This window comes from Apium graveolens, chromosome 3 (genome assembly GCF_009905375.1).
Source record: "Apium graveolens cultivar Ventura chromosome 3, ASM990537v1, whole genome shotgun sequence".
NCBI classification, from domain to species: Eukaryota; Viridiplantae; Streptophyta; class Magnoliopsida; order Apiales; family Apiaceae; genus Apium; species Apium graveolens.
Genome location: NC_133649.1, coordinates 12,544,794 through 12,556,072, shown reverse-complemented (window position 1 = coordinate 12,556,072; position 11,279 = coordinate 12,544,794). Strand labels below are relative to the sequence as shown.

Sequence of the window (11,279 nt, the reverse complement as noted above, 5' to 3'; positions counted from 1 at the left end):
AAAAAGAGAAATTTTTTTTAAAAAAATCCTAGATGTTGGATTGTTTATCCAACAGTCAGGAAGTGATGTGTTGATTAATCGTTACCTGATATACGGTTGTCCGGGAACGGAAACCTGATATATGGTTGTCCGGGAACGGAACCTTTTGAAAATATACAACCCGATTATCTTTCAAATTCTGAGGAACCACCGGCGTCAAGGACTCGCATCTTTTTTCAAAAACACCGATACAAAAGAATTTTAAAAAAATATATTATGATTCGTTGTTTAAACCCAAAAACGATTCATATCTATATCGTAAAATATAAGATTTAAAGAATGGAAATACAAGATTTGAAGAAGAGGGGTCAAAAAAGTTAGAAAACGGTTAGGATCTTTTTTGTTGAAAGAGAGAATAGCACGTGTGAGTATGTTTAATTATATATTTTTTTTTTAAAAAAAAATAAGTAAGATTAATTAACAAGTTTTGTGATACGGACACGTTAAATATACAAGTAAAAAATGATCAAAAAATAAAAAAGAAATTATGTATACAGCTGTCTCTATTTTTTGATATTTGAAATTTTTATTTTTGGCACAATTTTTTAGGTGTATATTTAAAAGTAATATATTTTATTTTTTATAAATTAAAATTAAAAATTTTATATTTTATTAAAAAAAATTAATTTTAATTTAAATATATAGTCAAAATACTTAAACATGTGTGTAAAAATTAAAGCGTCGGTTATTAAATAACAGCACGAGTAATATATTACTTCCTCTTTTTTTATTTCTTTAACTTTTGTATACGTTTTAATGTATTTTGACCAGCTAGTTATAATTATCGTTTGTAATTTTTTTTCTAAATAAAAGTAGGCAACTTATACTTTTATTTTACAAAAAGAAAATTTTTAAAATAATTTTTTAACTAACAGGTCAAAATACGTTGAAATGTGTGCAACAACTAAAGCGATAAATAAAAAAATAGAGGGAGTAATTATTTTTAAATGATAAATAACAAATGACCCTAATCTATATCTATAATGTATTATAATACTTGAATAGAGTATAATTTGATTCAACGGTTATCACCTAATTTTGGTTATTAAAATAAATAAATAAAAAGTGTTATATATCCGCTAAACTACTAAATTATTAAACTAAGACCCACATAATCTACTTATCCTACTAAATTACAATCACAACTTATCATATTATTAAAAAAATAAAAAAAAATAGTGTATACTTATCCTCCTAAACTACGACCACATGTTATCATATTTTTCTTTATAAATTTATTATTATTATATATTTATATAAATAATTTTAAAATTATAATATAACGGGATAAATAAAAAAATTAAATAATAATAGGAACTCGTGCATCGCACGAGATTTAAGTTAGTACTATACAGTGTGGGACATAGTATTTGTTAATAAAATTAGAAATCATTAAATAAGTAAATATAATGGAGAAAAATGAGAAGCATCATATTTCTAAAACTAACAGCAGTCCACAAGATAAGAACCGAAGAAATACGCTGTTTCATTGACCTGTAAAGCTTTGACGTCTTTGACTTATGCACGCCTTCCCCTGATCTTTTGACCTTCTTTTTTGGAAATGTCATCTATGACGTATTGATCCCCGTGCTGTGCTAAAATTAAAGGCCATTTCAACTACGTGTTTATTTAATTTTAAATTATTCGCTAAATTAGCTATTTAATCATTCGAATTTTCTCTCGTATGTCCAAATGCAAATAATAAGAGTGAGAAATTATAATTTTAATTCATTTTAATTAAGCTTTTTTTTAATAATGGTTATGCCCCTACATGCTACACCAATCAAAATAGCCTAAATTTATAAATTTTCAAGTTTATTATATGATCATAGACACATGATAAGAAAAATTATTAATTATAATCCAAAGAAAAAATAATTATAATGTGAGATAATTCATAAACCATAAAAAGTATTTGTGTATTACATATATGCAGGGTTAGGTAATTAAAAATATATTCTAATTTTTTAATTAAATCATTTAACTAATATGTGTCGACTTTTGATTTATAAATGTACATGTATGCACGCGAGATAATATTATCATTAGAAAAGTTATTACATTAATTAAATTATACGATATATTTTCATTTTGGGAATTTTAATATTTTTCAATTATATGATACTGTAATTTTAAAAATCAATTTTACAATAATCTTTAGTCATAATTAACAACTATTAAATCAAGACTGGACCGGAGTGCTTTAAACTCTAAAGACTGTGTTGACTGACCTCCACGGTCTTTTAATTTTGGAAGATGTTTTTATTTTTAAATAATCATTTTCGAAACTGTTAGGAAAATATATGGTGATGATAAGAAGGTGGTGGTTACAATAATTTAATAATGTCGGGTAATATGAGTGTCATTATTGTTGACAAGGGCATTCTTGTCAATAAATTATGTGGTCTATATATAGTCAATGGTCTGCATTCTTCAACTAAAGTCTTAAATATCAGCAAGATTGCATATTTACATTACAGTATTATTACACACACATTTTTCTAATAGTTTCAAGAGCAAAATCAAGAACAAGCAAACCTGAATACTTATCTGATCAAAGCTTACAGGTAAACATAAACAACCCCATCAACAGTGTTTCTTATTAGGTGGTCGTTTTTTAGTTCTGTTTTGGCTCAGTTTAATGAATCTTGGCTTTCTATGTGTTGAAATTTGTGTAATTTTGGTATGTTATGGAGCTGTTCTTATCATGTGATTTGATTATAGTTACTTAAACTTGTTTAGGACTTGAAAAAATAGAATGATCAGTTATTTTGTGTTGATTAAATTTGTATATTCTTATAAGAATAATTTTTTGCTTGAAAAGAAGATATTAAAAATGAAAAGATCACTTTTTTTGCTCTGAAATCTGAATAAAACCAGTTGTTCATAAGCTTTGATGTTGTTTCTTATTTAAAGTTTGGAAATTTTATAATTGATCTTGAGAAAAATGAATTCCCAAATATCTTGAGTCCCTGCTGTTGATTTTTTTTCATCTGTTAAATAAGAGCTGGTGATCTTGATATTTTATTAAGTTTTTCAAGTTAGGATTAAGAAAAGGCATCAAAGTATAAGCTTTTGAAGTTGGGTATGTTTGTTTAGCCAACTTAATTGTATAGGTTAAGAAAATCCAATATGCAAAGATCTGTATTCACTTTTCGACTCTCTATTCTTTTCATAGGTTGTGGTTGTCTAATTTCCTCACAAAATGGATGAGAAAAGTATCGGTCGGATTAATATAGACCGACTAGTATATTTACCAACATGACTCTTGTCTTAGTACTGATTGAAAACGGTCAAAGCTATCTTCAACATGCGTGTTCTTTCTTTTTTGAATAATGGCTGATGATGTTGTCCCAAAAAAGCTGAATTGAAGTAGCATATATTATAGTGTATAATTTGTTTGGCTGCAGATGTTAATAGGTGCAAACTGGCTTGAAGTATTTTTCCCATTAGTACAACACTTCCTACTGATATTGCCGTGCTGATTAGTCTTAGTATTACGAGCAAATCGTACTAAAAATTGTGAACATGTAGGCAGTTGGCAACATTCATCCCTTTGCAGTTATTCATTTTCACCCTCTTCCTACAGGATGTGCTAGCGTTGGAATATATAGCAGGACCCTGGCAGTCTGGTCTAGAAATTCAAGTTAGAGTTGTTGCATCAAGAAGCCTTCAGCATTAAAAAGACCTAGCTCTGATAACAAAATGACAGGTTTTTACTCAGTACAGTCTTCTCAAGATCCACAATATTTTTACCAGAGCGAAAGGTTTTATAATCAGCCTCAGCCAGCTCACGAGTTTGAGTCCCAACTCTGGAATCATTGTCAACATCTGGATGACAAGTTATGGTTTGATGACGGCAGCCAGGAAATGCAGGTTTCTGGTAAAGCATCTCAGAGCTATGGAACTCCAGAGGCAGCTATGGCAACAGGTGGTTATCCTGGTACTAGTTTTGCTGTCAGTCGTTCAGCTAATGGTAGTCCCATCTCAGGGGAATCTTCTCTGACATACCCCTCAGGCGTCAATCATTCCCCGGGAAACAATATTTACAGTTCACACGTGAGCGACTCTTCTTATCTGAGCGATTTAGATATCCTGCAGCATAAGATAAGAGAAATCGAAACCGCTATGTTGGGACCTGAACCAGATATTGCGATATCAGGTGATAATTCAGTGTTTGGTGGACCGGGGAAAATGTCATCTGAAAAAGATTATATTGAACAAATGATGGCAATCATCGCCAGTGGTGACATAAAAGAGGTTCTTGTCAATTGTGCAAAAGCAGTAGCATATAATGACCTATTACATGCTGAATGGTTGATTTCAGAATTACGTCCGAAGGTATCAGTTTCAGGCAATCCCGTACAACGTTTAGGAGCCTATATGCTTGAAGGTCTTGTTGCTAGGCTGTCCTCTTCAGGGAATTCCATATGTAAAACCTTAAAATGCAAAGAACCTACTAGTTCAGAACTGCTATCATACATGCACTTGCTCTATGAAGTCTGCCCATACTTCAAGTTTGGATATATGTCTGCAAATGGAGCAATTGCAGATGCCATGAAGGATGAGAAAAGTATTCATATAATAGATTTTCAGATTTCCGAGGGAGCCCAGTGGTTCACTCTAATCCAAGCTCTTGCAGCTCGTCCTGGAGGACCCCCACGAATTCGGATTACGGGTATTGACGATGTCACATCAGCTTACGCTAGGGAGGGAGGACTTGATATCGTGGGGAATAGACTCTCTAGTCTTGCAGAATCTTGTAGAGTGCCCTTTGAATTCAACGCTGCAACACTCTCGGGTTCCGATGTTGACACAATTAAAATTATACCAGGAGAAGCACTAGCAGTCAACTTTGCCTTTATACTTCATCACATACCAGATGAGAGCGTAGGAACTGTAAATCATCGGGATAAACTTTTGAGGTTTGTTAAGAGCCTGTCTCCAAAGGTTGTGACTATTATCGAGCAAGAAGCCAACACCAATACTCTGTTTATGCCAAGGTTCCTAGAGACTATGAATTACTATATGGCTGTGTTTGAATCAATTGATGTTACTCTACCCAGGGATCATAAAGAAAGAATCAATGTCGAACAGCATTGTCTTGCACGAGACATAGTCAATATAGTAGCATGTGAAGGAGCTGAGAGAGTGGAACGACAAGAGCTACTCGAGAAATGGAAGTCACGTTTTGCTGCGGCTGGTTTTCAACCCTACCCATTAAGCCCCTATGTCAATGCTACTATCAAGAGCCTGCTGAAGAACTACAGTGAACACTATACACTTAAAGAGAGGGATGGAGCTCTATATCTTGGTTGGTTGAAGCAAGATTTAGTTGCCTCCTGTGCATGGAGTTGAGTGTAACTATCTATTCTGTAGTATAAAAGACAAGTACCAGATATGTTGAAGTAATAATATTGTACAAATTGGCATCTAGTTGAGTACATGTATTACCTCGTATACACTTCTGTAATTTTGAAAAATTGCATCTGCCCTACAGTAAGTATATAGTTTGCTTCCTAACTTGTTTCTGAGCATCGTTAAATATGTAGCTAAGGCAAGCAAGTCGTTGAAAACATGAATACCAACCATTACACGACTTTTGACAACTGATTGTTTACTTAAAATCAAATACTACAAATTTGCATCAACGTTCAGTAACATTGTACCTTCTGGTCCTCATTTTGCAAGTTTCTGCTAAATAAACAATTAACAAGAATTGGACCTTAAAATTAGGGTACCAATTAATATACAAGATATTTGTATGAGGGCTACCAGTACCAGCTTGAGATAGTTACCCCCCTCAGCCATGTATCCCTCACAAAGATGCAAAAAACTAAAAATCCCTTGCATTGATTTTATTCTTTCCTTTGACCAGAACTATATTGGTCAGAAAAGCTTTGTCCCTTTGATTTTATGATTATGACTAAGAGAACTGGCCTAAAGGCGGAGATTCGAAATTATGGTTTTCAACATGGTTGTCTCTAGATCCATATAGAATAATGCCTCCATTTGCTACACCATAGCATGTTGGAGCTGTAGATGCTTGAACCTGGCTTCTGACATGCTCGGAACCTAATGTGGTTTGTTGCTCGTAACCATTGTTTTCAACTCCATAGTTCCTTCCAACTCCAAGATCAAGGCTAATGGTGCTACAATCTTCTGGTCTGACTCTTGACGTGCCATTAATAGGTGCAGATCCTGACATATCATGGCTATTCGTCTTTGCAGCAGGAACATCGTGATTGTGTTTTCCCTCATATGTAGTGATAACTGCTTTCGGATCATGCGATGCCCTCTCCACATGTTTCCTCACCGGGCATCCAGCATTTGTACACTTGTAATAGCTCCTGCGTCACATGTAAAAGAGGCAGTCAGGATACCAAAATGATAGTAGCCAAAAAAAACAAACAGCTCATAAAGTAGATCAGAATTGGTCAAGGGTACAGGACTAATTTTTAGGTTCAACCTTTATCGTTTAACAAGTATGAAGCCTCTTTCGTGAGGCGAAGAATAATCTTTCATAAAGAAGAGCAGCAAACCTTACGATTTTTCTCAAGTCTTACCAGACTCAAGGTCAAGAGGGATTTTTACCAGATAATTTGATAGGCCAATGATTGTTTTTCCGTGTTTCAGAATATGATTAACAAACAAATCAACTAATTGATTACGATAAATTGGATCGGGTGCTGCAGTTTTTCCATCTGCAGTACCTTGAGGTGATATGTGTGAATCGGATTCAAGAATCAGTATTTTAAGGTCTAAACTGAGCAAAACTTACTACCCTTTGCAAATAGTCATGCTTCATAGCCGTAGTTCATCATTTGCATCATGTACGTTAAAAGTGCCAGCAGCAGGGAACAGCACATTCAATCAAAGTGTGTACCTACTATTATGTACTGATATGTGCATGCCTTCAAAGTAATTGACAATTATGGTAATTAATTAAAAATTTATAAAATAAGCAAGAAAAGGTAATTTACAAGTCTGGATTAAAAGATGTTAATACGTCAGATACACAGCTGACATAGTACCTTATGTAGTAAAAAGTGATTGCTCATTCAATTATTGTCCATGTTCTGATAGTAATTAATACTGTACGACATTCCATTATATGATATATCCCCATTTAGCTTTGTTTACTTCTGTTCATTTTTGTTGCCTTTTCTGCCTACTATTTTCCATATGGATTACATCTGCCAGCCCACGGCTAGTTCAGGGGAAGGACGGTCAAGTCGAAAATTTAGTAGATTACGAGACAATGAGAAACAAAGCAGTCACTATTGAATAATTTGATGTGGAAGATAAAGTATGCAGGTCCCCTTGAGTTTCTATTCGTTCACTGCGATGATAGTTTGATCCCCATATATACAAATTACAACATTATACACCTCAAACTAATGGACCATGCACAATAAAAACACTTTAACTTAAGGTATGTATATTTGGCACAAACTATAAACTAGTGTGCTAAGCCATTATAACATTAGTGACAAGAAAGAACAAAAAAAAATTAACCTCATTTAAAATAACCAAGACCAGTTCCTACTTACTAGGCAGTTTACAGTTTGTTTTTAAGTTGACAAATTTGAAATCATTTGGAACCCAAACAGAAGAAACTAGCAAGAAACATGCTTTAAAATGAACTTACTGAAACAACATATATACCTGGGATTAGGATTGCCTCGGACCACTTTCTGCCCATATTTACGCCATCGGTACCCATCATCTAGTATATCAACTTCACTTAAAGTTTGAACAACAACACGTGGTTCACGAATGGGCTTAACTACTGGAGATATTTCAATGCTGCCAACATCTGTCCTTCTGGAATATGCATTTAAAAGTTCACTGTGAGATACCAAGTAAATAAAAAAAATGGTGCTACCATAGAAAAGGGAAACTGCTCTAGATATAATTCACCTTCGCTTCATAAATTGATCATCATTGTCAATGTCATCAGTGACGCTGTTGAATAGTGGAGAGGAACCATCAACATTATCAGCATTGACTCCTCGAGGAGACGATAAAGGAGTGCCATTCTGATCAGCACTAAGGGTCTGACTGTATGCGGTGTCTGTGGTAACATATAGAAAAGAAATGATTATGATCTGCACAACTAATTTTTATATAATAACTAATAAGTATAGAGAAAATTTGATCGAATTACCTCCTTGACCGGTTAAAGATGAAGCATTAACAGCTTTTTCCTCTTGGATGGATATAAGAGCACCAGCAGTGAAACGACGGCTAGGTTGAGGTTTAGGATGATCATGTGTTCCCTTGTACACTATCTCTTTTATTTGTCCGTCAAGGGCGCGCTCGAAAATCTTCTTCACATCGCAGTTGGGATATGTACATTTGTAATAGCTTCGAGGAAACTCACATCCTTTAACAAGTTTCTGCCCATACTTTCGCCAATTATACCCATCATCGGATGATTTATCAGGTGCAACAGACGGCAAGGCATCTCTTTGATCTGATTGTGGGTCTTCATTTCCACTTTTAGAGTGACCTCTTAGGCTCAGTTCATCATATTCGACAGTAGAAGGTGCACAAGTTATTGCAGTTGACATATTCACGGGAGCATATTGGCTAGAATCTTTAGAGGTTGGCATCTCATATCTGGCTAAAGGCATTGATACATATGACTGAAACTGGCATTGATTTTGAGTTTGTTCAAGATGCTCATTTTTCTGCTGATAAAAACCTGATGAAACCTTTAATACATGGTAAAGTGTTAGGCAACCAGCAAGTAATTTCATACCAATAAGTATCAATGTGTCAACGGAACTCGCACACAAATGGAGTTTATCTATCAATATCCAGATTGTATTAAAAAAAGTATCTGAAACAAAGATATTTTATTATGGCACAGTGATATAAAGGCAAGTAAATTCTAGAACCTAGTTTCATCTAGAAAATATTGAAAAATCAAGAAAGACATTATAAGAAGGATGGCGTTCAAATTGGCATTTATATGCGGTCAAATACACAACAAATCTTGGGAAGAAAAATACATGCTGGGAAATTATTTTATGCTATTCATATGTAGTAGTTATGGTAGCAAGATCTCTCAAACATGAAACACCTGATTAGATATCAAATACTTATAGAATAAGAATAATTCCAAAAATGCATGTCTAAACTGCATAATGATTAGCAGATAATTACTAGCTATAATAAACATGGAAAATACCGGATGTCCTGATGTTGCCAGCCCAGAAACTGAATTAGAACCAACATGAGGTTTGAACTCAAAGCAGCTGGATTTTTGTTCATCAAAAGAATTGTTATTGGAGCAATTTCCGCTTAACGATAATGCAACCGAGCCACCGAAGCCATGCATCAGTTGGGAATTGAAAAATGAACCAGTTGTTGGTGAAGGCTCTGCCTGAAGATTGAAAGAAAAGTTCAGATAAACTTTATAAAGTATCAACACAAAGTTCTATATAAAACCGAGGCAACACAGACTAATTTATACAAACTCAAACATTCTTTTGATTCCCTGAATTGCAAGAGTGCTTATTTAATTGCGCCACTTGCTTTTTCTAACACTACGTAAAAAGACATAAGCACCTAACCGAGAAGGAACATTTTCATTCTGTGAAAAAACAACACTGAATACCGATAAATTTAAAATTTTCAAAAAAGGCAGTTCAAAGTAGATAAAGTAAATGTAGAGATTAGAGAAACACTTGATATTAGCAAAAGAAGATGCTAAAACCTAATTTAAGCATAAAAACCCACGGTCCCCAAGTACGCACACAAACACTGAACATTTATTATTAGGAAAACATATTCTCCACGAACAAGCACTCAAAACAGGATTGATTCATTACAGGAATCAAACATCCCATCCAAATTTCAACTTTCTCATCAACGACAAAAATCTCGATATTTCTCTACAATTATACCACAATTAAACCACAATCCACTAATTCAACCAAAATTACATCCATAACTACTAACACCTTAACACGCAAATCAAATCGAAATCGATAATCCACAACTTAAACAACAAAGTAATTAACTAACACAGCAATGCAGCAACTAAAATGATAGATATAAATCAAACACACATAACGCAAAATTAGAATCTGAATCTAGAGCAAATAAATTGAAACAAAACAGCCTCTCTCTCTCTCTCTCTCTTCTCTCTCTCTCGTTTCTCTCTCTCTCTCTCCTCTCTCTCTCATCTCTCTCTCTCTCTTCTTTCTCTCTCTCTCTGCGATACCTTGATGTTGGAGAGGAGAACAGGTGACTCGAGGAAGGAGGTAGGACTGAGACCAGGAGGAATGGTGATGGAAGTGGAGCGAGAGATCGGAAGTTTGGCCGGAGACATGAGCTTGTACCTAGCTCCGGTGGATCCGGCGGCGACGGCATCGGAAGTGGGGGGAGTGAAGGAGTGAGAGTACGAGTGTTGGCCTTCCATTAACGATCTAGAGAGAGTGTGTGTTTGGTAAAGACATAAATTGACCAGACTTTTCAGACTGGGTTCAACAAGGAGAAACTGGGAAAGTACAGGGGTATTTTCGGGATTTCAAAAATATCCCTTGATATTATTTTGCAAAATCCAAATATCTTTTCTAGATTACTTTTGTTTAAAACTTATTTATTTTTTGGAGAAAAGTACTCCATTTCAGAATTAAAGTTTCTAAAATGCTTTTTTAATAATCAGGCTCTTTTTCTCGCATTTGTTTCAACATATCATATCTCTGATCGTAAGAGATAATTGTACGGATAACCTTCAGCGATAAAAAATAAATTTTAATCATTTAATATGTTTCATTGCTTGTGGCTATTACGGTTATTGATATTCTGTTTTTTTAATATTAAAATCTTACTAACCTAAAACCCATCGCACGGTTGTTTTATAAAAATATTATTTTATAATTTTTTATAATATATTATTAAATATTTATTTAAAAAGAATAAATATGTCTGAATCAATATAGTCGAATATATTTTTTTATTACATTATAATGACTTATTTCGATATATGTTATGCGTTATTTATAAATTAAACTAATTATTGTTTTAGTTTAAGACCAATTATACTGACCAAATCAAACCAATTATTTTCAGTTTTGATTTAATTTGTTTAAACTAGAATATATGTTATAATTTTCTTTAGCCCGAAAAAGTATAAATTATTCAGTTTTAGTTGATATAAATATTTTTTGATTAATTTTATTTTATCGTTGAATAATTGTAAAATAAATTTATGGGTAATTTAT

General features: G+C 33.6%; 2 protein-coding genes across 4 annotated transcripts; one reads left to right on the top strand and one right to left on the bottom strand.

Annotated features, from left to right (window-relative positions):
• Positions 1-2,478: 2,478 nt before the first annotated feature.
• On the top strand, positions 2,479-5,564 carry LOC141711713 (scarecrow-like protein 21). 3 transcript variants are annotated; one of them, XM_074514362.1, is made up of 2 exons: positions 2,479-2,606; positions 3,629-5,564. In XM_074514362.1, the coding sequence occupies exon 2, from the start codon at positions 3,745-3,747 to the stop codon at positions 5,395-5,397; it is 1,653 nt and encodes a 550-aa protein (XP_074370463.1). In that variant the 5' UTR covers positions 2,479-2,606; positions 3,629-3,744; the 3' UTR covers positions 5,398-5,564. The 3 variants fall into 3 exon arrangements, with proteins under 3 accessions (XP_074370463.1, XP_074370464.1, XP_074370465.1); XM_074514363.1 differs by having other exon boundaries at positions 2,486-2,606; positions 3,450-5,564; XM_074514364.1 differs by having other exon boundaries at positions 2,504-2,606; positions 3,574-5,564.
• A 44-nt stretch (positions 5,565-5,608) lies between these two features.
• LOC141711712 (putative WRKY transcription factor 20) lies at positions 5,609-10,509 on the bottom strand. Its single transcript, XM_074514361.1, has 6 exons — positions 10,277-10,509; positions 9,239-9,433; positions 8,210-8,759; positions 7,963-8,116; positions 7,708-7,866; positions 5,609-6,389 (listed from the first exon to the last, which is right to left on the bottom strand). Exons 1-6 carry the CDS (start codon positions 10,472-10,474, stop codon positions 5,966-5,968), a joined length of 1,680 nt encoding a protein of 559 aa, XP_074370462.1. The 5' UTR covers positions 10,475-10,509; the 3' UTR covers positions 5,609-5,965.
• Positions 10,510-11,279: the final 770 nt, after the last annotated feature.